This window comes from Muscardinus avellanarius, assembly GCF_963383645.1.
Source record: "Muscardinus avellanarius genome assembly, chromosome: 16".
Lineage (NCBI taxonomy): Eukaryota > Metazoa > Chordata > Mammalia > Rodentia > Gliridae > Muscardinus > Muscardinus avellanarius.
Window position 1 is genome coordinate 14,190,651 of NC_137802.1, and position 27,505 is coordinate 14,218,155.

General features: G+C 52.8%; 1 protein-coding gene across 1 annotated transcript in view; it reads right to left on the minus strand.

Annotated features, from left to right (window-relative positions):
• The window catches only part of NTN1 (netrin 1), a gene marked incomplete at its 3' end in the record, with an annotated part of 192,098 nt that overhangs the window by 28,477 nt on the left and 136,116 nt on the right, over nucleotides 1–27,505 (minus strand). The window contains exons 3-4 of the mRNA XM_080713112.1: nucleotides 18,965–19,114; nucleotides 16,673–16,726 (exon numbers count right to left, since the gene is read on the minus strand). Coding sequence (XP_080569238.1) covers nucleotides 16,673–16,726; nucleotides 18,965–19,114 — 204 coding nt within the window. The remainder of the gene's footprint in view (nucleotides 1–16,672; nucleotides 16,727–18,964; nucleotides 19,115–27,505) is intronic.

A 27,505-nucleotide genomic window follows, 5' to 3' on the forward strand; every position in this document is an offset into this window, starting at 1 on the left:
ACCAAGAACTGCCCTCAAGACTTTTAGAGAAAGCACCCCTCCGGCATGCCGCTGTCCCCTCGGCCCGGCCTCTCTGGTCCTCGGGGTGTGCTTTTTGGTTTGGGGTGGTGCCAGGGATGGCACCCAAGGCCTAATGTGTGCTAGGCAAGCGCTTCACCACTGAGCCACCTCTCAGCCCTGTTCCTCAGCTCTTGACGTGAGAACTGATTAATCCCGCCCATTTCCCCTTGACCTTACAGATAACTAGGTGGGTTGGGAAGCCATTTCAGGTTCTTTGGGAGGCAAGTGTAACGAGCCAGTTTGCTGTTGGCCTTAGTTCTCTGGGATTCAGGTGAGAGCCGGGGGACAGCTCTATTTGCTATCACAAAGGAAACCCCTCTGGTCTTCACTCAGAGCACCACATTCTTTGTTTATAAACACTGACGGTAAATCCTATTGCCATTACTTTCCCAGAACAGAGTTGATTAGGGTTTATGTACAGCTATCCCTCAGTATCCATAGGGGATTAGTTCCAGAACCATTCACAGATGTGCAGACAATTAAGTCCCTTATTAAGAAAGAGAGCCAGGCCTGGCATGGTGGTGCACGCTTGTAATCCCAGCATTTGGGAGGCAGAGACCGGAGGATCGCGGTTCGCGGACAGCCTCAGCTACTTAGTGAGGCCCTTCCCAACTCAGAGAGACCCTGTTTCAAAATAAAGAATAAAAAATAGGGCAGCGGGTGTAGCTCAGAGGTAGAATGCTCCTGGGTTCTATCCCCAGTACTGAAAAAAAATAGATAGATAGATAGATAGATAGATCGATAGAGCCAAGTACTTGGGAGGCTGAAACAGCAGGATTGCCGTCTCAGCAATTTAGTGAGATTCTCAGCAACTTGGTGAGATTCTATTTCAAAATAAAAAATAAAATAGGGCTGGGGCGTGGCTTGGAGGTAGAACGCTGACTTGCTGGCTTGCTTTGTGGTACTGAGGATTGAATCCAGGGGCATTCTACCTCTGAGCTATACCCCAGCCCTATTTTATCTTTATTTTGAAACAGGGTCTCACTAAGTTTTGGGGGGGGGGGGGCTTCACTAAGTAGCTGAGGCTGTCCTCGAATCTGGCTCCTCCTGTCTCAGCCTCCCAAGTACTGGGATTACGGGCGTGCAGCACCATTCCCGGCATGAGATGCTCTTTCTCAATCTCCAGTACCACAAACAAACAAACAAACAAACAAACCACTATAAAACCGGAGTCATATTTTCCCATGACCTACATACAGCCTCCTGTATGCTGTAAACCACCTCTAAATTACTTATAATGTAAATGCTATGAAACAGTTCCCATCACTTGGGGAATAACGAAAAGAAAAAAAACCCGCACGCGTGCAGTACAGATGCAATTACTTTTTTTTCAAATATTTTCTTATTTGGGGTTAGTTCACCCCATGGATGCAGATCCCGCGGCCAAGGAGATGAGGGAATTGGAGGCTGGGGATGGACACCTGCAGGAAGAAGAAACCGCTAGCAAACAGAGGAAAGAGAAGAGAAAGATAATGACGCCGCTGTGACACGCGGCTGCAGAAAGACTAAAGGCATGCCGGGCGCGGTGGCGCATGCTTGTCATCCCCACGCTTGGGAGGCAGAGACAGGAGGATGGCGCTGGTTCGGAGCCAGCCTCGCTGGCTTAAGAGACCCTGTTTCCAAATAAAATATAAAATAGGTCTGGGAGTGTAGCCCGTGGGAGTGTATACCGGAGGTAGAAGGGCTTCCAGGAACCCCAGTACCACCAAAAAAAAAAAAAAAAAGAAAAACAAAAACAAAAACAAAAGAAAGACTAAAAGCTGTTTCAAACAGTGGCATCCTTCCAAAGACAGCTGCGCCAGGTGCGGGGCACTGGCGGACGGCGCAGCTCCTCTCCAATGGACGGACCATCCGAGGGGTGAAGGGTGTGCATCCAACGCGGAGCGCTTACCAGGGCAAGAAGGCTGCGGTATGTCTGTCCGGGGAGGACCGCCACCCCACCTGTTTCTAAGAGCGCTATGGCATGTCCACGCACAAGGTCCCAGACATCCAGAAACTGTGTTTATGGGATGTCACTCATGCCAGACGGTCTCATGACCATTGCAGATACCGAAGGACCTGGCCAACAAGATCAACCCTGCCCCCTTTCCCATGCAAAGTCAAGTTCTCCTATCCCTTCCAGGCTGAGTCGCTGAAATGTTTGGGGCTAGGAGCATCTGGTACTTTAAAATTTTCAGACTTTGGAATATCTGCATATACAGAATGAGACATCTTGGGGAAGGGACTCAAGTTCGAATATAAAATTCATTTGTGTTTCATATATATCTTACACATGTGCTTGAAAGTCATTTGTGTGTGTGTGTGTGTGTGTGTGTGGTACTGGGGTGGAACCCCAGGGGCTTTTCTACCTCCGGGCTATACTCCCAGATCTATTTTGTATTTTATTTGGAAATAGGGTCTCACTAAGTTGCTGAGAGCCTCACTAAGTAGCTGAGGCTGGCTTCGAACCTATGTGAACCTCCTGTCTCAGCCTCCCAAGCGCGGGGGATTATAAGCGTGCACCACCACACCCGGCCTGAAAGTCATTTTATATAATGGTTTTGGTGCCCGCAATTTGACTGTAACCCATTGTGAGCTCAGTTCTGAGCACCTCCTCCCTTGGGAGGCTGAGACAGGAGGATTGCAGGTTTGAGGCCAGCCTCAGCACTTTAACAAGACTCAACAACCTAGTGCGATCCTGTTCCTGAACAAAAAAAAAAAAAAAAAGAGAGAGAAAGAAAGAACTGGGGGTGTATTTAGGAGGTAGACTGCATGTGTTCACATCCTGTTAGTATTGTAAGTAATCTAGAGATGATCTATAAAGCTGGGCAGGGCAGGCTTGCAATCCCAGTACTTGGGAGGCTAAGACAGGAGGATCACAGGTTCGCGGCCAGCCTCAGCTACTTAGTGAGGTCCTCGGCAACTTAGTGAGACTCTGTTTAAAATAAAAAGAAGCCAGGCATAGTGGCACATGCTTGTAATCCCAGCATTTGAGAGGCTAAGACAGGAGGATCCGTGTTCACGGCTAGCCTCAGCTATTTACTGAGGTCCTTTACAACTCAGTGAGACCCTGTTTCAAAAATGAATAGAAAATAGGGCTGGGGGTGTAGCTCGGAGGTAGAATGCTGCTGAGTTCCATCCCAGTACCATAAATAAATAAACAAGTAAATAAATAGATAAATATAAATAAAAAGAATAAAAAATAGGTCTGGGGGTGTAACTCAGAGGTAGAATGGCCCTGGGTTCAATCCCCAGTACCGCAAAAAAAAAAAAAAAAAAAATTTAAAATTAAAAGAGATGAGTTACAGTTAAATGGTAGGGTTGCATAGGTTCTCTGCGAACGCTGCATAAATACCACATGTCCCTTTACGTGGGGGACTTGAGCATCTGCAGATCTGGGTAGCCTGGGATGGGGATGCCGGAACCAATCCCCAGCGGATGCTCACGGACCAGCACGTCACCCTCCGTTGTCTGCCATCTGTGCCACTAGGAAACAGCCGCCCATCTGGAGGGGTAACCAGCCACCTCAGGCTTGAGACTTCATTCATTAGGCAGCGCAAGGCCCGGCAGGCCCTTAGCAATGCCCGCCGAGGGCTCCGCAGATGTGATGGGCTGGGGTAACTGTTAACTACCCGAGTCAGAATCATCTATGGTACCCGCAGGGCTTCCTCACGCAGTTACCCCCCCTCCCCCGAGTCTCCTGAAGCAAACTCCTTGTCCCGTTAACCTCCATAGCCCAGCACCTAGCACTGCGTGGATGTATGGCCGGTGAATTAATGAACAGGGAACTGATGCCCGGACAGACACACAGACGCTCTGGACAGGCAGGGAAGTACGCAACGCCACCACACCAAGCCTGGCCGAACAAGAAATCGCCCGTTTTTCGGGCCGCAGCCCAGAGGAGGCCAAGGATTGACAGCGCGCAGGACCCGCGTTTCCTAAGCCCTTCCAAATTGCTGCAAAGCCTGAACCTGCCTCCATCGGTCTGCGGCTGCTAATCCTCTCTAACAGCTCTGCGCCCCCATTCTATCTCCCGCTTGGCGGGCAGAGTTATCCTGTGTGCTGGCTTTTAATAAGCCGAAGCCATTGGGGCGCCGTATTCACTGCAAGCTGCTCCCACCGGGCCCGCCCCATGGGGTCTCCTTGTCCGCGCTCCCGGCGAACAGGGGATTTTGTGTTCGGCAGGAGAGACAAAGCGGTCCCAACAGGGATCCGGTCGGCTCTCTGTCCGCTCCTCCGGCGAGAGCCAACAGCGGACATGAACTGGAATGTCTGTTGGCACTAAAGGGGATTCAGGTCATGAAAGAGAGGGACGCTCGCGGCCCTGCAGCGTCCGCCCAGCTGGTTGCTGGCTGGTTAGCTCACTGGTTAAGCCAGCGCCCGTGAGGTCATGCCTGGGAACCTGGTGGTGGCCAGAGTGTAGGCTGCCTTCCCTCCCCAAAGCTAGGCCGCTGTCTGGCAGGAAGCACACTCCCGGGCTTAACTGTATCCTACACAAAGAAGAGATCCTTAAGAACCGTCTCACATTCTGATGCCAATTGCTACAGGGCCACGGTGACAGGTGGCCAGAGATGCCTCTGAAGCTGGCAGAGCGATCTGTGGCAAAGACCCCGTGCGGTTACCAAAGACAAGTCTGTCGACCTCCTGAGCTTATGGACTACATTACCCAGCACCCCTTGCAGCAAGGTGTGATCACATGACCGAGTGGTGGCCAATGGAACGCGAGTACAAGTGAAGCCCGTCACAGTCTTCCAAGAGGTGTGCTTGAGGGGGCACACCTGTCATCCCAGTACTTGGGAGGCCGAGACAGGAAGACCACGGGTTCAAGACCAGCCTCAGCAACTTAGCAAAGCCCCTCAGCAAGTTAACAAGAGAGAGCGGGGTCTTTAGAGATATAGTTACAATACGAGGCCTGCCTGATCCACACAGCTTCATGAGAAAGAGAGAGAGAACTCAGGAGAGTGGCAGCAGCAGGAGTAGCGGGTACGGTAGGAAACGAGATGCGAGAAATCGACAATGCTGTCATTACTGACCAGTAGGACATGAGGCGAGAGATGGAGCCCCAGAGACCAACCAGCGGGTCTTTCTAGAGCATTCAGCTGTTGGAGACTGGATGAGACAGAAACCCACAGATGGCTCCCAGGTCCCAAGAAAATTCCCATCAAATGACTTGCCAAGTACAGATGCCCCTTGGTATCAGAGGGGAGCTGCTTCCAGCAATCCCCGTGGACATCAAAGCCCTTGGATGCTCAAGTCCCTTCTATAAAATAGCACAGTATCTGCAATAGGACGTATGCACATCCTCCAGATAGGTTGACATCTCGAGGTTACTTATCATATATAATGCAATGTAAATGCTATGCAAATAGCCTAAGTTATGAAGCATCGTCTAGAAACTAAGGACAAGGAAAAAGGTCTGCACAAGTTCAGTACACGGGCATTTTTTTAAAAACACTTTTTGAAGCCAGGCGTGGTGGCACGCGCCCGTGATCCCAGTACTGGGGAGGCTGAGACAGGAGGGACTGCGGGTTTGAGGATAACCTCAGCAAGACCCTGTTTCAAAATAGAAAATAAAGAAGGCTGGGGGTGCAGCTAAGAAATGGAATGCCTCTGGGGCCAACCCCTAGTACCAAAGAGAAAAAAGTAAAACGAAAGAAGAGAAGAGAAAAAGAAAAGCATTTTTTGTGTGGTACTGGGAATGGAACCCAGGGGCATTCTACCTCTGAGCTACACCCCCAGTCCTATTTTTTACTCTTCATCTTGAAACGGGGTCTCACTGAGTTATAAAGGGGCTCACTATAAGTAGCTGAAGCTGGCTGCAAACTGCGATCCTCCCATCCCAGCCTCCCAAATGCTGGGATTACCAGTGGGCGCCACCAGGCCCTGCAGAAAAAGTATTTTTTGTTATGTAGTTAGTTGACCCTGCGGGTACAGAGAGATGACCATGCAGATGTGGGGGGCATCCAGCCCAGCGCCTATCCCCAGCTGCTGCAGGCGCCCACGCTCCCAGCCTTCCCTGAAGCTATCTTTTGGCTGGTGGACACTGCTTTGTTTGGAGACATCTAAGAGGTTACACACATCCCTGGCCAGGGGGCGGCCCACAGCAATGGTCAACTGATGCCAGCAAGTATAATGGCCCAGTACTTTGGCCTTTTTGGGGGGTACATTGTAATTTTACATCATATTGGGGTTTAGAGTGTCAGAACAACTCCGTTGGCAGGATCACTTCTCTAGAGCTCCATGGGACCGGGGTACATCTAGATATCCCGGCTTCCTCCCCTGCACTCTCCCTCAGCTCCTTACCAGACTCCCAAGAGCTCCCCCCCCCCAGGAAGTCTCCTGCACAAGAATCCCCGTGTCAGGCCCCCTGAGGTCCTGGGGTACCCAACCCAAAGACACCAGGGCCCCGAAACCCCGGGCGAATGGCTGGCTTTCCATCTCTCCATCTACCCACAGATAGGACGAAGGGCAGGAAGGAGGTTCAAAGTCAGTATGAGCCTGGACCATCGAGCCCCAAGAGGTTGCCACCTTCCGGTGGCTTCTTGGTCTGGGAAAATGGAGGCTTCTGTGAAGCTGTCAAGGGCTGAAAAGAGATTTCAGATCCTCAAGTGGGGCTTCCTGCCCTGATGGCTGAAGGAGATGGCCTTCTGGGACAGAAAGAACACGTGGCCAGGAAACACGGTGGGGGAGGGGGAGGGGAGGAAAGTGACAGGTCCAAGCCCAGCCCCTCCTGAGCACAATCTGAGCACAATCCTGTGTGTGTGCGCGTGTGCACAGTACTGGGGACGGAGCCCACGCACACTACCACCGAGCTATATCCCCAGCCCTTTTCTAAATTTATTTATTTATTGGCACAAGGGATTGAACCCAAGGGGGGGCGCGCTCTCTCTCTCTCTCTCTCTCTCTCTCTCTCTCTCTTTCTCTCTCTTTTTCTCTCTCTCTCTCTCTCTCTCATTACACCCCCAGCTCCTTTTTTTTTTTTTTTTTTGGTGGTGGTGGTACTGGGGGTGGAACCCAGGGGCTTTCTACCTCCAGGCTATACTCCCAGACCTTTTTTATATTTTATTTGGAAACAGGGTCTCACTAAGTTTCTGAGAGCCTCACTAAGTAGCTGAGGCTGGCTTCAAACCTGGGCATCCTCCTGTCTCAGCCTCCCAAGCGCGGGGATTACAAGCGTGCGCCACCATGCCCGGCTACCCCAGCTCCTTTTTAATTTTTTCTTTTTTCTTTTGAAACAGGGTCTGCCTCTGAACCCGCGATCCTACAGTCTCAGGCTCCCAAGTTCTGTGACGACAGGCGTGCGTCATGCCCAGTGGGCCTGAAGAAAATTTTGAAACAGTTTCCTCTAGACCCCATTGCTCCAAATATTCCAGGAATATCCTTCGGCAGAAGGACCCTGTTCAAGCGCCCATGTCCGATTTCTTTCCACTACGTCCTATTTGAAAGGATGGCTTGCTTGAGACGCTGTGGCCAAGTGGGAACCCCAGTCCTGCATGTGACCTACAGCTAGTCCCTGCCCTTCGCTGGCACTCCGTCTCCCCATCGGCCAGACGTGGGGTCAGGCCCCATGGACCATCTCTAGACTCCTCCTGGTATTAGGGCCCAGGATTCCAGTCCCCAGGGGCTTTTTGAACAATGCCATGCTTAGAAAGGTTTAGCAACTGGCTCTCTGGGGCAGGAAGAAAAGCCTTGATGTGTAGCACGTGCCAATTTCCAAGGTGTAAATAATCCCACCACGGCCAATTTCACACTATCAGCACGACATCAGAACTCAGAGCAGGGAAGCCATGTGCCCACTCAGCTCTGGAGAGCCAGCGCGAGCCGGTGCAGGCTGACAACACAGCGCCCTTTCTTGTTCGCAGAGAACAAGAGAAGTTCATTTTAGACCCTCCATTCCTGGGGATGGACCCCCTGAGGTGCTCTGCCACCGGGCTACAACCCCAGCCCCCTCTTTTTTTTTTTGCAGTACTGGGTATGGAACTCAGGGGCATTCTACCTCTGAGCTACACCCCCAGACCTACTTTTTATTCTTCTTTTTTTTTTTTGTTTTTCGGTGGTACTGGGGTTCCTGGAAACCCTTCTACCTCCGGGCTACATTCCCAGACCTATTTTTATATATATTTTTTGGAAACAGGGTCTCTTAAGCCAGCGCGGCCGGCTTCGAACCTGCGCGATCCTCCTGTCTCCGCCTCCCAAGAGCAGCTGCTATTACCGCTATGGTTTCTCTAAGCCTGGGGTGCTTATGCATGGGAGGGGTATTGAATCCAAGGGGCCACCATGGCTGCCGCCACCCTTTCTCTGGCCTCGGGATTGGAGGGGGCACTTGCTCACTTCAGTTCAGCAGCCCGACGCCACAGACAGGAGGACCCCAGGACCTCAGACAGGGAGCGCGGGCCCTTGGCCAGAGCCCTGGGCTCCACCGCACCCCGAGAGGCCACCCAGGGGGTGTGCAGGCCTGCAGGCCCGCCTCAGCCCCGCTGTGCAGCCTACACTCCTCATTGCCACCAACCTCGGCCCACCCGGTCCCAGTGACAGCTGTGTGACAGGGGGTCTCCCATCCTCTCTTTCCCTGACACCTGTCACTTGTCCCCCCCCCCCCCCCCCGCCATCCCCATGGAGTCGCCGGTGGGAAGAGGTCCCAGGAGGGGCTAAATATTCCGCCCCCACTTGCTCCTCTGGCCTCTGGGTTCATCCCTTTATCTCCTCCTCCGCTGGTGGCGGGTCCACCTGCAGAGGCCCTGACAGCGGAACAATGGAGTCCCGGGACCCACAATGGGCACGGCTCCCTTTGTGCTCCCCGGGGTGACAAGGCCCCTGCGGTGGGGTGGGGGATGGGCGCTGTCCAGGCCCTGCTCACCCCCGGCCTGACCTCTGCCCCCCGCCCTTTGTGTAGCCCCAAAAATAGGAAAGAGAAGAGAGGGGAGGGGAGGAGGCCCCGGAGTGGTGAAGGGCTGAGAGAAGTGGAATCAGAGGCAAGGAATCCAGAAAGAGAAACAGAGAGAGGCAGACAGGAGAGGGAACGGGAGGAGGAAGGGGACGTGCGGGCTGCCTAGAGGCAGTTGGACCTTATCACACTGCAGTCTGGGGGTTCCGGAGGGTCACAGGCATCGGCAGGTCCGCTCAGTTCAACCTGACACGTGGATCCCAGCCAGCAGCGAGTGCGCAGGTCCCATCTCTGGTTTCCTTTCCTGGAGGAGGTTGCTGGCAGGCTGAGCCCATGTGGACACACCTAAGTCTAACCCGGCGGCTCTCAGCCAGGGTCATCTGATTGTCACGACCGGCCGGGGCAGGGACTGGCATGGAGCGGGGAAACGTCAGCGATGCTGTTTACGACCTACAGTGTCCCGAGCAGCCCCATCACGAGGATTCCCCGGCCGTAAGGCAGGAGTGCAAAACCCGGATCCAAAGCTCGGCACCGGGGCCAGGCGGCCTCCTGCGCAAGGTCCTGGGTTCCACCCCCGGGGGGACACAAAAAGAAAACTTGGCTTAAACACTGTAAATAATTGCTCAGTGTCTTAAGATGGTCCCTGGACATTCCCTCCGGCCCCTCTGTTTGGAAGGTCCCTTTCCTCAGGGAAACTCCTCTGAAGGGAGCTCAGAGCTCACACCCGGGAGCCGCGGGCTGCACACAGATAGTATGGGCTCCTGCTCCAGGTAACGAGGACAGCAGGGACCAGGCAGCAGCTCTTTTTATTCACCTGCACTTCACGCTCATTCTACCTGCAAAAGCTGCCAGGATAGGGGCCCTGCCTCCATTTCTAAATAAAATGCTTTGAGCCTGGTGTGGTGGAGCCGGGCGTGGTGGCGCATGCTTGGGAGGCGGAGACAGGAGGATCGCTCAAGTACGAAGCCAGCCGTGCTGGCTTAAGAGACCCTGTTTCCAAATAATAAAAATATAAAGTAGGTCTGGGAGTGTAGCCTGGAGGTAGAAGGGCCAGAGTCAATACCACTCGCGGGCTCTCGGGCCAAGTGCCCGGGAGCTGCTTCCTACTCACGCCTGTGGGCTTCGCGGGAGCTCAGTTTCCTCCTGTGTAAACACGGCACCCGCCACACGTGAGCAGGAGAGAGGACCACGTGACTGATGACGTAAAGGGGGCCCTGCACACATGATGTCTCCATCACGGAGCCCGGGGCGGGTCCAATCTCCCCAAAGTGTTAAGGACCTCACGGCTTGTTTACCTAAGTGCTCCATCCTGGACGCCAGCCCTGGATCTTGACTGACTTCTAGTCTGAACTCTGCTTGTCCGGGGCCTTGTTCGGCCGTCATCTATTTCCGACCATCCTCTCGCGCTGGGGATTGAACCCAGGGGCTTTCTACCTCTGTTTCTGAGAGTCTGGCTGAATTGCTGGGGCTCGACCTGAAATCCTCCTGTCTCAGCCTCCCAGATCCTGGGATTACAGATGTGCACCACCGTGTAATCTTTCTACAAAATTTGAAGCAAAATGCCCACAGCTGTACTGCCAGATGGTATCCGAGGACTTCTGCCACGTCCTTTACCCCACCCCCATGATGGCCTGGTCAGTCCTACTTGGAGATGGTGGGGTTAAGGAATGTCCCCTGTCTTTGAAAGGTTCCCGAGGTACTTGGGAGTCTGAGACAGGAGGATCGCAGGTTCTAGGCCAGCCTCAGCAACTTAGCGAGGTCCCGAAGTACTGGATTAGCGAACCCTGTCTCCATATATAAAAAAAAGAATTGGAGCCGGGCGTGGTGACACACGCTTGTAATCCCCACGCTTGGGAGGCAGAGACAGGAGGATCGCGCAGGTTCGAAGCCAGCCACGTGCGCTGGCTTAGGAGACCCTGTTTCCAAATAAAAATGTAAAAATAGGTCTGGGAGTGTAGCCCGGATGTAGAAGGGCTTCCAGGAACCCCAGTACCACCAAAAAAAAAAAAAAAGAAAGAAAAAAGAATTGGGCTAGAGGCATAGCTCAGAGGTAGAAGGCCCTTGGGTTCCATCCCTATTACCCCTCCCCACACACAACTAGTTGTTGAGGCAACAGGTGGACCAGCGAGCTCCTTACTGCTGACCCAGGGCCCTGTCCCAAGGCACGGCTGTGGGCTCCACTCGCCCGGCCCAGAATCCACCCTTCACTTCACCCTTAGACTTGAAGCCTGAAACACTCGACATTTTTGGTGGCAAAATACAAGTAACATAACAATTACTACTTTACTGCGCAGTAATTCCATTCACAATGCTGCACCACCAACCCATCCCCACTATCTACCTCCACGCTCTTCCCATCATGCTAAAAGTTGAACCTGGCTCCACTAAACGGCTGCTCCCCCTTCCTCGCACCTCCCAGCCTCCAGCATCCACTCGTCCTAACCACTTGGTTTGCTTAGCCCGGACATTTAATCTAAATGGACGCATACAATATGTAGCCTCTGTGACTCGCTTCTTTCACTTAGCATGATGTTTAGAGCCTTATCCAGGTTATAGAATTGTGTGAGTGCTTTATTCCTTTGCATGGCTGAGTAATATTCCACTGAATGGACATACCACATTTTGTTTATTCAAGTACCCAGTGATCGACATTCTGCTGATCGTTCGGTGATCTTGACTGACTTCCAGTCTTTAACTCTCTGCTTGTTTGGGGTCTAATATCAGCTGCTGGAAGCCTATGAGGATGCCACCCAGAGGTACCCTCAGCTGCCTTGGGCAGCCCAGGCCGTTACTTCTCAAGGTCTTCCCAAAGGAAACTTACATCAAGCTACCACCACCATCCTCATGCCAATGACTCTCACCCCAATCCCGTCCTCCGAAGAAGCAGGTGGAAGCCGGACCAAGTTGACCCAACCCCTTCCACTGTGGTTTATTATTCTTTCCTTGGGTCAGCCCATTTCAGTCCTAAGAGACAGGGTCACTATTACCTGCTTCAGAGAGTTAGAAACAAGCCTGCAATTTTCTTTTCTTTTTTCTTTTCTTTTCTTTTCTTTTCTTTTCTTTTCTTTTCTTTTCTTTTCTTTTTGCAGCACAGGGGATGGAGCCCAGGGCCATTCTACATTCAAGCGACATCCCAGCCCTGTTTTTTATTCTTTATTTTGAAACAGGGTCTCACTGAGTTGCGGAGGGCCTCACTAAGTAGCTGAGGCTGGCCCCGAACCCGCGATCCTCCTGTCTCAGCCTCCCGAATGCTGGGATTACAACCGTGCGCCACCATTTTTAGACCTCTTCCACATCCTGTTCTGCCCACCAACACTTCAGTCGAATGCTAAGGGTCATATTCCCATTCCCAGCCCACCTATTCCCAGCTTGGTAAACAGAAGCCCCAAACTAAAAAGATCCATGAACATCTAGGTCACTCATCTATACAACCTATTTTTTGTGTGTGTGTGTGTGTGTGGTACTGGGGTTCCTGGAAACCCTTCTACCTCCGGGCTATACTCCCAGGCCTATTTTTTATATATATTTTTGGAAACAGGGTCTCTTAAGCCAGCGCGGCTGGTTTCGAACCTGCGCAATCCTCCTGTCTCTGCCTCCCAAGCATGAGGATTACAAGCGTGCGCCACCACGCCCGGCTCTACAACCTTTTTTTTTTTTTTTTTTTCAGGGAACACAATCCTGCTAGTGCTGAGCTCCTCCCGCAGGGCCGGCTGCAGCTGGGTTCGCCCTCCAGGCTCTCCTGAGGAGCCTTGGAAGTCACTGCCAGCCCCTGGCTGAGCGGCTGGAGCAGCCAGGACCTCAAGAGGAGCCCACTCTACAAGAGGCTGCCTGGAACCCGCCAGGAACGGAGCTACGCATCGGCCCAGGTCCCCCGCCGCAAAGGACTGTGAGCCAAGCTGTGTGTCAGAGGCCGCAGGGGACCGGTGGGCAGTTCTGCAAAGGAAGAACTCTGCTACTGACGGCTGTGGCCCGGAGGACCTTAGACACCACCGGGTCCGCCGCCACTCTTCCAGGGAGGTGGACAGGAGAGGCTGTTCCACAGACCAAGTCCTCCAAGCCAGGAAAGGAGTCACAGGACCTCACGGTTCCAAAGCAGTACCCCTCCCTCTCCACCGAGTGGCGGCCCCACAGACGTACACTGGGCAAGTCAAGCCTGGCCCTGGAGACCAGGCGTGGTGGCAAGCATCTGTAATCCCAGCGCCTGGGAGGCCCAGACGGTTCAAGGCCAGGCTCGGCAACTTAGTGGATAAGACCACCGGCAGCTTAGCAAGGCCCTCAGCAACTTAGCAAGACCCTGTTTCAAAAGAAAATATAAAAAAAGAGGCTGGGGATGTAGCTCGGCGGTAGAATACCCGTGGGTTCAATCCTCAGTTAAAAGGAAGGAGGAGGAGGAGGAGAAGAAGAGGAGGAAGGGAGGAGGAAGAGGAGGAGAAGGAGGAGGAGAAAAAGGAGGGGAGGAGGAGGGGAGGAGGAGGAGAAGGGGAGGAGGAAGAGGAGGGGAGGAAGAAGAGGGGGAGGAGGGGAGGAGGAGGAGGAAGAGGAGGAGGAGAAGGGGAGGAGGAGGGGAGGAGGAGGAAGAAGAGGAGGAGGAGGAGGAGGAGGAGGAGGAGGAGGAGAATCATCATCATTCTTAGAGGTGCTCTACAACCAGTATGCAGGTGTGTCCCTGAGGAGACTGGTGGGGCCTCCCTTCCTGGCCTCCTCTGCCCCGACCTCCCTGAGTACCAACGTTCCTCTCTGCCCTGTCCACCATGACAGCTCCCCGGGCAGGTGATAACATTCCCCAAGTGAGCTGGCTCTTCACGAAGATGAGTTCAGCGTGAGGTTGTACCAGCTTCCAGAACAAATTCTTAGCTTAGGAATTCTCTCTCTCCTGTTCCGCAGGCAAAAGCAAATCCGCCTCTCTCGGGCAGGCAGCCTTGCACGGGGTCTTTGATTCACGCAGAGCAAGAGTCGACAGGTCTGGAGGTGCCGAGCTCCCTGCACCACTTCCCCCGGGGCCCTCCTGGCCTCCGGCCCACCGAGAGGAGGCCCGCCCAGCCTCTGCGGTGGGAGGCCCCACAGGCCAGCACTTGAATCCCAGGGATGGCTCAAGCTCCCCAGAGACCAAAGGTAGGACCTGGCCAAAGCTACAAGCGTGGCTCCAAGCGCCCGCGTTCCCCTGGGACCCCTCTGGGAGGACGGCCTTCCAAAGTGTGTTTCTGTGCCGCTTGACCAGTTAAAGTCACATTTTAAAGGTTCAGAATAAAGAAAGGAATTAGGCACAAAACCAAAAGGAGACAGGGCGCGATAGCACAATGCCTGTAATCCCAGTACTTGGGAGGCCGAGAAGAGGATCGCAGGTTCAAAGGACGGCCTCGGCAACTCAGCCAAGACCCCCAGCAATTAAGCAAGACCCTATTTCAAAATAAAAACAAGGGCTGAGGGTATATATAGTTTGGAGGTAGAATGCCCCTGGGTTCAATCCCTAGAATCTCACCTGTCCCCCCAAAAAGAGAGAGAAAGACAGGCCTTGCTCATGCTAGGCAAGAATTCCACCACTGAGCTACACTGCTACATCAGTTGCCATATTTTTTTTTTTCTGTTGCTGTTTTTGTGGTACTGGGAACTGAACTATCTGGAAAGGGGAAGGATCCCCCAGGGCTGGCACAAATGGATATCCTTCCTGGGCCCTCGGCAACCCTCTGTCCCTAACCCCCACTCCTATTCCAAGCCCCACCAGCATCTAGAAGCCTCAACGATCCCAGGACCAGAACTCTGTTCCGCAGGGCTCTGTACCCTCTGGTGCCCAAAATCAAGGCTCAAAAACGTTTTGCACCAAGGAACTCCATGCATCCATCCCAGAATAGTAGATTTCGGTGCAAAAGTGAAATACAAGCCAGGCACATGCCTGGAATTCCAATACGGGAGGATCACAAGGCCCAGATCAGCCTCAGCAACTTAGAAAGTCCTTATTTCAAAATAAAAATAAAGCCGGGCGTGGCGGCGCACGCTTGTAATCCCCACGCTTGGGAGGCGGAGACAGGAGGATCGCACAGGTTCGGAGCCAGCCTCGCCGGCTTAAGAGACCCTGTTTCCAAATAAAAAAAATATATAAAACAGGTCTGGGAGTGTAGCTCAGAGGTAGAAGGGCTTCCAGGAACCCCACTACCACCAAAAAATAAATAAATATAAAGAAAAATAAAATAGAAAGGGCTGGGAGGTGCAGGTCTGAGGTAGAATGTCCCTGGGATCAATCCCTAGTACCAAAAATAAAGTAAAATAGAATAAAATATACGAAGTCTCGACCTGCGATGGCTCGATTTAGGATTTTTTTTACTTTTTCATGCTGCCAAAACAAGATGCATTCAGCCAAACCCGCACCTTGAATTTGGCTCTTTTCCGGAGCTAGCTATACGTACATGCTCAGACCACCTGTCACGAGGCTGGGCGGTGGCCGCAGAGCCAGCTCCCAGCCAGCCTATCATCTAAAGGGAAAACAATCCAAGCTCTACGGGGCGCCCTGTGCATGGCTCAGGGGTACTGTCCATTAGGTGGATTCAATGTATCTTCAACTTGTGAGATTTTCATTTTAGGATGGGACATAGACCCGTTGGAAGTTGGGGACAGCTGGACATTGGAAACTAATACTGCGGATGTATAGTTGTCCACATACTTTATAAGACTCAAGTTAATGGTACAATTCTTGTGTGTGTGTGTGTGTGTGTGTGTGTGTGTGTGTGTGTGTGTGTTACTGGGGACTGAACCCAGGGGTATTCTACACATCCGAGACGCATCCCCTGCCCTTTTTATTTTATTTGTTTATTTTTGGTGGTACTGGGGTTCCTGGAAGCCCTTCTACTTCCGGGCTACACTCCCAGACCTATTTTATACTTTTTTTTTAATTTTGGGAAACAGGGTCTCCTAAGCCAGTGCAGTTGGCTTAGAACCTGCGGGATCCTCCTGTCTCCACCTCCCAAGCGCGGGGATTACAAGCGTGCGCCACCACGCCCGGCTATTTGTTTATTTTTTAAATTTTGAAACAGGGTCTCACTAGGTTGCTGAGAGCCTGGCTCAGTTGCCGAGGCTGATTTTGAACCTGCAATCCTTCCATCTCAGTCTCCTGCCTACTGGAATTACAGGCCTGCCCCACCGTGCCTGGCTAGGCACTTCTTTTTTTTTTTTTTTTTAAATGACTATAGAGCTGGATCTAGAGAGTGGGTCTAGCAACTTCTGTAAATTGGGAGCAATCGTGAACATAAACCGTATTTCCGGCGTGATGTGAACACAACTGGTTTCCACGGGCGGCCACATCACAGCCACTGTGGACGGCTGTGGTCGGTGGCCCACCTTGGCATGGAAGAAACGCAAACTCTCCAGATAGAGGAGAGTCTCTTCCCATCCCAACTCAGGGCCCCTGAATCCCATATGTGGCCAGAAACCCGTTCCCCAGGCCCCAGCCCTCGGAGCCCCGGAAGGAGCAGCTCCTTGCTGAGGCCAGCAACTCCTCAGTCCCGGTGGGCAAACAGGAGGAAGTGGAGTTTTAGGGTTCTGGCTATAAGAGACCTGGCTTTGGCTCCATTAAAAAGTCTTCTTGTTTTATTCTTAGAAGGAGAGTCATCAGAAAGTGTCCTATGGCTCCGATCTTTCTGGTGCGACCTGGGGGTTACTGCACGCACCACAGAAAGCCCAGGTTGGGGTTACATCAGAGTCCGGCCATCTCCTCCCCGCTCCCCACACCCCACACGGGAAGCAGAGGGGACAGCTCACCTTCGGGCTCTTCCACACTGCTAGCCGCGGTGGTTGGTGGCGCCACAGGGATCTCTTTGTGAGGTTCAGGATGGGGAGGAGGAAAAAACAAGGAAAGGAGACGTTATTTGGGGCCGTGGAAAGAGAATGAGACCAGCGCAGACGCCTCCCACACTTCCGGGGACCTCCCTCCCTCACCCGCTCCCCACTCAAGGGAAGCAAAGATAGGGAGATGGGGGTAAGATGGCAGAGGGGTCCCGGGCATGCCGGGTGCATCCTCCTCTGGTTCTTCCTGCTTCCCTATCCATCTGGCAGGGATGTCACAGCTTCTGTTTTATTTTTGTAGTACTAGGGATGGAACTCAGGGGCGCTCTATCTCTGAGCTACACCTCCAGCCCTTTTTCTTTCTTTTCTTTTTCTTTCTTTCTTTCTTTCTTTCTTTCTTTTTTTTTTTTTTGCAGACTCTCACTAGGTTGTTGAGGGTCTCATTAAGTTGCTATGGCTGGCTTTCAACCTGCAACCCTCCTATTTCAGCCCCTAAAGTGCTGAGATTACAGGCCTGCACTGTAATCCCAGGGAAGGAAGGAAGGAAGGAAGGAAGGAAGGAAGGAAGGAAGGAAGGAAGGAAGGAAGGAAGGAAGGGACCTAGGGCTGGAAGGGTGTGTGTGGCTTAGTGGTAGGGCCTTTGCCTAGCATGTGCAAGGCCTTGAGTTCCATCCCCAGTACTGGAAAAAATAAAAAATAAAAAAGTGGAGGAGGCCTTTATTTTCCTTCTAGGTGTTCATAAACCTGGATTTCTTGCCAGCTTTCTAAAAATGTTCATTTGCAGCTTTTTGGACAGAGAGATGTAAGGATTTGTAAAAATTCTGGGACTAACAATTAGATGTTGTCAGGAAAACCTTTCCTTCCTTCTGTCCTGGACTAGAGACTGAACGCAGAGCCTCACACATGCGAGGCGGACGCCCGGCCACTGAGCTGCGCCCCCAGCCCTGACAGCCATTCAACCTTCTCTGCCCTGGTGGATACTGAGCTGTTCCTGAGCCTCGGACCTTGGTTATCTGCTGTCCATGAACCCATTTGAATATCCACAGAGAAACATCTCATAATTTAAAAACTAGTTTAAAGCTGGGCATGGTGGCACATGCTTGTAATCCCAGCATTGGGAGGCTGAGATAGGAGGTTCACGGTTTGCAGACAGCCTCAGCTACTTAGTGAGGCCGTTTGCAACTTAGTGAGACCCTGCTTCAAAATAAAAAATAAAAAAACTTTATTTATGCACCTTGAGCTTTGACTTCACATAATTTTTAAAAAATATATCATGGAAGCCGGGCGTGGTGGCGCACGCTTGTAATCCCCGCGCTTGGGAGGCTGAGACAGGAGGATCGCGCAGGTTCGAAGCCAGCCTCCGCTACTTAGTGAGGCTCTCAGCAGCTTAGTGAGACCCTGTTTCCAAATAAAATAGAAAATAGGTCTGGGAGTGTAGCCCGAAGGTAGAAAGCCTGTGGGTTCCACCCCTAGCACCACAAAATAACAACAACAATAATAATATGTCATGAAATCATATTCTTCCTTTGAATTTTGCTTTGGCCACTAAAGCAGGTATAAACCACTGAGCCCTAAAGAGCAGGCAGCAGTCAGCTCCCGGGGCCTGGGCTGGCCAGCCTTGGTCCGGGGATTCACCCCCTCTCCTGCCGTCCTTTCTTGGCCGGGTCAGCCCTACGCTAGGCAACATCAGGTCAAGGAGGAGGCTGAGGTGCAGCCAGCTGCCCGTTAGGTTTGGCTTCCCAACTAGGGCGAATTCTCAGCAGATGTAAAATATTAAACCCCTCTGAGCCCAAAGCCCCTGGTGACAGCCTGCCCATGCCCCTCTCTATGTCCAGCGACTCAAAGGTCAACAGAGGGACCCGGCACTGCTCTTAAGGGCCCTGGGTGCAGTGCCAGGAACCCTGACCAGCTTCTCTCAAAGGCCTCCAGCGTTCTTTGCCCTGAGTCCACTGAGATGGGGGGTATTGGGACCCCTGAGGTCTCCGCAATGCACCCCAGCTCTGGGGTCCATGTAGAATATGAATCAGACCTGTCCAGGGGAGAGGGCCTGCTTCCCTCTTGGATCCAGAGGCTCTGTGTTTCTCTGCGGAGCCCCCAGCTGCTTCTGCAGGAGCGCCCCAGGCTTGGGGGCTCCCTGAGCACCCCGGTACCCCATGCCAAGATGCCCGTTGATGGTGGTGGCTAAACCCGCTAGACATCAGTGACCAGCAGACCCACAGGTCCCCCTCCCCGGCCGCGCCGGGGACTGGCGGTCAGGGCGGCACGTACTGATGCAGGGCGCGATGGGGGAGCGGCTCTGCTGGTAACCCTTGGCGCAGCGGTTGCAGGTGATGCCCGTCACGCCGTCCTTGCAGGGACACTGGCCCGTGGTCTGGTTGCAAGTCTTGCCGGCGGCGCCCACGGGGTGGCAATCACAGGCTGCGAAAAACACAGGGCAGTGAGGTCAGATGGGCCGCTCCCCACCCAGGGCGCCCCGCCCAGAAGCCCAGAAACCGCCCACCTGCACGCCCCCGAAGTGAGACGGGAACGCCAAAGCGGACCTACTGAAAAGGGCTGTTTGGGGGTGACGCACGCTTGTGATTCCAGCCCTTGGGAGGCTGAGACAGGAGGATCGCACAGGTTGGAAGCCAGCCTCAGCTACTTAGTGAGGCCCTTTGCATCTCAGTGAGACCAGAAGGCCACTCGGGTCACCTCCAGGACAGTGTGACCATCAGCAGGCTTCACTCTGCCCGTGACGGCGGCCCTCCAGCAGCAGCGGGTCCATCCAGGCTCGTGCAGGCACACGCACGTCCACACTCTCTTACACGTGTCTTGTTGGCTCCCCACGGTGGTCCTGTGACACTGTCACTGTAGTCTGTGCAGCGATGGAAAGGGCTGAGCCTCTGAGGGACCACCCAGTCCCCTTGCCCTCCCTGGACTTCTTGTCTTTTTTTTTTTTTTTTTTTTTTTTTTGGTGGTACTGGGGGTGGAACCCAGAGGCTTTCTACCTCCGGGCTATACGCCCAGACCTTTTTTATATATTTTATTTGGAAACAGGGTCTCAGTAAGTTGCTGAGAGCCTCACTAAGTAGCTGAGGCTGGCTTCGAACCTGCGCGATCCTCCTGTCTCAGCCTCCCAAGCGTGGGGATTACAAGCATGCGCCAACACACCCGGCTCGACTTCTTGTCTTTTACAGAGAAACAACTCCTGGTTTTCAACCAATGCAAAGCAGGTTTTTGGTTACTTGCAGCCAAATGCAATCCTAACAGAGACTCTGCATTGCACACATGTGTGATTCCTTGCCAAGTGGCCCCAAAGTAAGACCTTTTCCAGAAAACCTGAGAATACAGAAGGAAGAAATTATACCCTCTGTGCAAAGAAGGGTGAGTTCCAAGGTGTGGAGAAAGCTGACAGCTGACAGAGCACCCCTGTTGGATTCCTCTGGAACTGGCAAAAGAATCTGACTATGGGTGTCAAAGGAAGATAGCCTGGCGCCAGTGGAGATTCAGGACCTGGCCTTGGGGAGATAAAGTAAAAAAGGTCTTGTGGTCCTCTGCGCGCGCACGCGCGCGCGCACACACACACACACACCATACCCAGATTCAGGAACAAACACAGATTCCTACACACTCAGACTCACACAGAAAGACAGAGCCATGTGGAGTGAGCAGGGAGACCCTGGAAGCGAGGGAGGTGGGGACCTTTTGCTCTGTGGGGTACTCCCCTGTGACGGGTCTGAAGGGAGCCTCTCCAGTTCTCCTGAGAACACCGTCCAGGTCAGGACTCCTCGGCCACAGGACACCGGTCTGGCAACTCCGATTTTCCTGGAAGCCTGCCACTCTTTTCGGGGGGAAGTGAAACCCACGGAGGTCACCCCGTCTGCACGGGGCAGGCAGCACCTGGTCACAGGAAGCCATCTACCCCAGGTTTTTTTTCCATAAAGAGGAAGGTTAAGAGCAGAAGGGAGCCTGAGGCCCTGAGAACTTGGCAGGCTCGGGTTTCCCACGAACGCGGGCCCCCCTCCAGCACGCAGGCTGTCCTCTCTGTGGGTCACCGGGCAGGCACAGACACTCAGGGGACCCAGTGGGTTTCAGATGGGTAGCAGGAGCCCCAGGTGTGGCCCTACCCTGCCAGTGAGTTTGTGGCTTCCTTTCCTGGGATCTCAGGTGGCTTCTCTGTAAGGACAAAGGTCTACTAGACGCCCATTAAAGTGATAGAGGCCTTGATGCCCACATTGGCTTCCAAGAAAGCAGGGCAGTGGCCCAGGCTGGGCCTTCCTTCACCCCAGTGGCGGCTAATTCATCAGTGCCCTGGCCAGGGGCGGGGGACAGGGCTCATGTTACAGGACACACCACCCTTCCTTGGGGTACACACCACTGATGGCCCTGCCCTACATTAGTACCCACAGGCACCTGGAGTGTTCTGTGAGCCCCGGCGGAGCTAGCCCAGAGGCAGAGGACTCCGGTCCCCGGCTTCCCACACCTGCGCGGTGGCCTCTCCCTTCTCCCTGGGATCCCGGATCCCTCTGGTCAAGATGCCTGAGGCCCCTTCACTGCGGCTCACACCTAAGGCTTCCTGCGAGTCCACCTTGGGCTACTATCAGGAGGACATTAGTACTGGGGGTCCTGGGGATGAGGCGGGACCCTCAAATGGCAGCAGGCCGGGGGACATGCTCAGGGAGAAGTGGAGAGCCGGCTCTAGGGCTGGGGACACAGACCAACCGTGGTATCCCCGGGGCCTCCAGACAGTTCTGGAAGACAGCTTTCAGCCAGCCTCCTGCCAAGGGCTGAACCTGCCCCCAGAATTCAGAACTGAAATCCGGACTCCTATGAACAGGCGAACTTAGACCCAGGGTCTGGAAAGAGGTGACTAAGGTCACAGAGGTCATCACAGAGGGCCCTGGTCCAACGTGACTGATGTCCTCGTGCAAACGGCACAAAGGAAAGGAACCATCTACAAGCCCCGGAGCGGCCTGGGCCAGGTCCTCACCACGACCCCCAGGAGCCAGCCCGGCCGCCACCTTGACCCTGGTCTTGCAGATCCCGGGGGGTGGGGCAACCAGATCTCTGCTGCTTAAGTCACCAGGACCATGGCTCTTTGATCCGGCTGCCCACAGCCATTAACACACCTGTTAAGCCTCCCCCAAGCCTCTCCATCCCTTGGGCTCACCGTGGGCCAGTCCTGGGTCCTCTCATATCCTTACTTCCCTGTGGAAGCTGTCACCTCAGGGTGGAGGGTGCTGGGGTTTGAACCCAGGGGCATTCTACCTCCGAGCTATGCCCCTAGTCCTATTTATTTTTTATTTTGAAATAGGGTCTTACTAAACTGCTGAGGGTTTCATTCAGTCGCTGAAGCTGGCCTCAAACCTGCAATCCTCCCATCTCAGCCTCCCAAGTACTAGGTTTATAGGCCTGTGCCACCACGCCTAGCTGGAAACGGCTGCTTTTGCTAGGGAGAAAGCCTTCTGTGCAACAGACCACGTCTCTAGTGGCTCTGAGATTCCCCAGCAGCCTGCAGAGCAGCTGTTAGAGCTTTCTAGAGTCCCCCAGCACTGCTCTCCCACAGTTCCCAGCCCACAGAATATGGACAGAAGGGCCATTTCCAAAAGGGCGCCAGCAGAGGCCCGGGGCAGGGAGTGTTGCTGGGTTCCCAGGTGCATCAGAGAATAGGGCTGGCAGTGAGCTTCTGCAAGCCGCCCCACCCTCACCTGCCCAGCAGGGGGCGCCCTCTACTCTACTCCCAGAAGCAGAGAATGCTCAGGCTGGGTATGGCGGTGCACGCCTGTAATCCCAGTACATGGGAGGCGCAGACAGAAGGATCACAGGTTGGAGGCCAGCCTCAGCAACAACGTAACAAGACTCTGTCTCTAAATAAATTAAAATGACTGGGGGTGTATCTCAAGGAAGAATGCCCCTAGATTCAATCCCCAGTACCATAAAGGAAAAGGAAGGGGAAGCCCAGACCCCAAGTGCTACAGTCAGTCCTCCCTAAAGTCCAAAGGACGCCTCCCTTCTTAGACTCTCAAGGCCTTCAATGTGGTAGGCAGAGAAGCCATCTGGCCGGAATCCTGGGACACTGCTCTATCGGTGACCATGGGAATCTTGCCAGGTTCGCCCAGGGATGGCGGATCATGGACTCAATCAAGAGACCACCCCTCAAGCTACTTAGTGAGGCCCTTTGCAACTCAGTGAGACTCTTTTTCAAAAACAAAAGAATAAAAAATAGGGCTGGGGATGTAGCTCGGATGTAGAATGCCCCTGGGCTCCATCCTCAGTACCGCAAAAAATAACTAACTAACTAACTAACTAACTAAATAAATAAATAAATAAAGACCACCGAAGCCTGGGCCTCCTGCCCCAGGACTGTATCTCCCTGAGGTCCACAGGGGTCAGGGGGACTCATTCTTTGCTTTGAGTAGCACTGGGTCACCCACCTAGTTTATGAAGAAAGGGGTGACCCGGCCCCATAGACAGGCCTGTCACATGGTCCGCTGACCTCTGGCTGCTGTGGGGGTCAGGAAGGAGAGGGAGTAGGGGGAGGACAGGCAGAGAAAGGGGTCTATAACGGAGAGGGGGCCCGCGTCTCTGGAGGAACAGACTTCTAGGTGAACAGAAGTTTCCATTTCTCTTGGACGAACATCTACAAGGACTGCTGGGCCTTGTGGCAGGTCTATGTCCAACTTTATAAGAAGCTACTGGTGTTTCCCAGAGTGTCTGTGCCATTCTGAGTTCCCACCAGCAATGCCTGAGCGTTCCAGCTGCTCCTTTTCCTCACCAAGCACTTGGGAGCACTAGTCCTTTTCATTTTCTTCCTTCCTTCCTTCCTTCCTTTCTTTCTTTCTTCCTTCCTTCCTTCCTTTCTTCCTTCCTTCCTTTTTTCTTTTCATTTTTTTATGGTAGTAGGGATGGAACCCAGGGGTACTCTACCTCTGAGCTACACCCCCAGCCCTAGTTTTTATTCTTTATTTTGAAACAGAGTCTCACTGAGTTGCAAAGGGCCTCACTAAGTAGCCGAGGCTGTCCGCAAATCCCAAACCTCCTGTCTCAGCCTCCCAAATGCTGGGATGACAAGCGTGCGCCACCACGCCCGGCTATCTTTTCCCTTTCCAGGAGTATTGTTTTACTGTACTTCAAATAGGTGTCCATTTTTAATTGGGTTGCTTGCGTTCCTTGGGTTATCTGGGTTGCTGGTTTGTTTGAGAGTTCTTTACATATTCTGAATTCATATTCTTCGTCAGATGTGGGATGTACAAGTATTGTGTCTCCATCTATGGCTTATCTTACAGAAGGGATTTATTTTTTTCTTTTTCTTTTTTTTTTGGTATTGGGGATTGAACCCAGTGGTATTCTACCTTCAAGCTCTAGCCCCAACCCCTTTCATTTCGTTTTATTTCTTTTCTTTTCTTTCTTTCTTTCCTTATTTATTTATTTATTTATTTATCTATTTATTTATTTTGTGGTGCTAGGGATGGAACCCAGAGGCTTTCTACCTTCGGGCTATACTCCCAGACCTACTTTGTATTTTTAAATTTTATTATTATCATTATTATTATTGGTGGTACTGGGGTTCCTGGAAACCCTTCTACGTCTGGGCTACACTCCCAGACCTACTATATATATATATATTTTTTTGGGGGGGGGGAACAGGGTCTCTTAAGCCAGCAAGGCTGGCTTCCGAACCTGCATGCTCCTCCTGTCTCTGCCTCCCAAGCGCAGGGATTACAAGCGTGCGTGACCACGCTCGGCTTCATTTTTTTTTCTTTTTTTTAATTTCTGAAACAGGGTCTTGTTAAGTTCCCGAGAGTCTTGCTAAGTGGCCGAGGCTGTCCTCAAACCTTCCATCCTCCCGTCTCCGCCTCACAAGTGCTTGTAATTACAGTAGTGGTTACTCTGGCTTAGAAGGAGCTTCTTAAAAGAAAAACCAGAGCCGGGTGTGGTGGCGCACACTTGCAATCCCAGCAGTTGGGAGGCTGAAACTGGAGGATTGCAGTTTATAGCCAGCTTCAGCTACTTAGTGAGGCCCTCTGCAACTCAGTGAGACCCTGTTTCAAAATAAAGAATAAAAAAATAGGGCAGGGGGTGTAGCTCGGAGGTTGAATGCCCCTGGGTTCCATCCCCAGACCTGCAAAAAAAAAAGGCCAGACATGTGACTCTAGTTACCCTTCTCCCAGTGGCTTCCACGCTCCCCTAGACTCTCACCTCAAGGCCCCCAAAGCCCTTTGCTACTTCCAGACTTCAGCGCCGTCTGGGACGCTCTTCCTCTGCCTCAGAGAGCCCAGCCCACCTTCTTTCTCTTCCCACTGTTTATTCCCTCCAGATGACGCACCCCCACACTCTAGAATCACCTTCTCTTTGTTTCTTGGTTATTGGCAACCTCCCACCAGAAAGCAAAACTCCAAGGGACCGAACCCATCTTGGTCACCACGACCACTTGAGTACCTGGCACATGGTAGGTACTCAACAAACCCTGGAAGAATCAGTGGCCCGACGGTCTGGTTACCAATGTACTTTAGGACCAGTCTGCCACCTCTTCCTACCCTGGGCATCTTGGGGAGAGAAGAGGCGGCCAGCGGAATGGGAAGCCCTCAGGTCCGCAGTCACCTGCGACCTCCAGGAGGCCGCCCTCTCTGCTCCTAAACTCCCCACACTAACGACAGAGCGGGGATCACGGAAATCCACAGCTAATCCTGCAACGGCAAGCCAGCTGTCCTGTCCGCCTCCTCTCCTCCAGCAGTTGCTAACGAGGCACAAAAGAGTGAATGTTTCGGGTTGCACCCGGCCTGGCCCTTCCCCTGCCACCGTGGGATGAAGGTGCAGCCGGCAGGAAGTGCAGGGGGAGGGGATCCCCACCGTGCCCTGTAATCCCCAAATGCGTTATTTGACCCTCCCTGATCCAGTTAACCAGTCTTCCTCCCCACACCTGTTCTATAGCTGAGGCAAAGGTTCCCAGCGTGTGTGTGTGTGTGTGTGTGTGTGTGTGTGTGTGTGTGTGTACACATGCACAGACTTGGGGTGCATGGGCAGGCACTGGGAGCAGCCTGAACCTGACACTCTGCGGCAAGACAGGGAGGACCCACCCTGGCACTGGTCCCCGGAAGCCCCGGTGTGGACAGGGAGCCCTCGATGCTCGTGGGTCCCATTCAGAACTGTGTTTGGCTGGACAAGCACAGTCCGGCTCCATCTCCGCTCCTGCCCTCTGTAAACGGCTGCCGGACACATCTTTGCGGTTAGACTCATTCGCCATTTTTGTTCCCAAAGCCTGTAAAGCCTTTATGGAGCATGCGCAGGGGCGTTAGGGCAAACCCCCGGGGTCCTGGCTAGACCTGTGGAAAATGGTCACAAAGTCCACACAGAAGCTGAGCCCTTCACACTAGGATGGCAGGTTCTCCCAAGCGCCTCTGCGATGGGAGAGAAGGAAGACAGGCCGGGCGTGGTGGCGCACGCTTGTCATCCCAGCATTCGGGAGGCTGAGACAGGAGGATCGCGGCTCGCGGACAGCCTCGGCTACCTAGTGAGGCCCTCTGCAACTCAGTGTGACCCTGTTTCAAAATAAAGAATTAAAAAATAGGGCAGGGGTGTGTAGCTTGGAGGTCAAATGCCCCTGGGTTCCATCCTCAGACCCACACACACACAAAAAAAAGTAAAATATAGGGGGAGGTAGCTCAGAAGTAGAATGTCCTGAGAACAATTCCCAGTACCACACACAAAAAGATTTTATTTATATGCTCCCCAGTTTCTATCTAAAAAGTCCTACAAGCATTTAAATTCATTGCTTATATATCTCTACCTGAAAGGAATAAATTCTGGGGCCTAAGCCACCAAGAGTCTTCCTTGAATCCATACTGCCAACGCCCAGAGCAGTCCCCTAACCTTATTTCTTATTCTCTGTTGCTCTGGACCTTGGCTATGCAGAGGAATAAGCGGAGAGCTATGCCAGCTCAGGATGCCCAGGTCTCATCTGGACTCATTAATTAAATCAGAATCTCTGGGAGGAAACCCAGACAGCAGGATTTTCAAATCTCCCCAGGTGATTCCCCCTCTGATGTCAAGAGTCCAGAATGAGAGCCAGGCGTGGTAATTACACGCTTGTAATCCTGGCATTCGGGAGGCTGAGACAGGAGGATCACAGGTTCGGAGCCAGCCTCAGCTACTTAGCGAGGCCCTTTGCAACTCAGTGAGACCCTGTTTCAAAATAAAAGATAAAAAATAGGGCTGGGGGTGTTGCTCAGAGGTAGAATGCCCCTGAGGTCCACCCTCAGTACTGCAAAATAAAATAGGGCTGGGGGTGCAGCTCGGAGGTAGAATGCCCTGGGGTCCATCCTCAGTACTACAAAAATAACAACAACAACAACAACAAAAAGAGTCCAGAATGAGAGAGACATGGTGGAGGATGGGGGAAGGAGGACTAACACAGCGGCCCAGGGAGCCCTGGGCAGACCTGCTACAGGTAAAAAAAAAGGTGGATAGGAGCTGTAAGGCTGCCCCAGCCATGACAGCAAGGGCCTTGGCATACTAGGGATTGAACCCAAGGGCATTTTACCTTCAAACGCGAGCCCTTTAATTTTTTATTTATTTATTATTTATTTTATTATTTATTTATTATTTATTTATTATTTTTATTTATTTATTTTATTTTTTTATTTTGAAACAAGGTCTTGCTAAATTGCCGAGGCTGGACGCGAACCTGCGATCCTCCTATCTCAGCCTCCCTAGTACTGGGATTACAGGTATGCGGCACAGCGCCCGGCTGGGGCACCCTCTGGGGCACCCTCGCAGCAGCCTGCATTCAGCCCCCTTTGGTGCAGAGCCGTAGGGGGCAGGGCGGCGCTG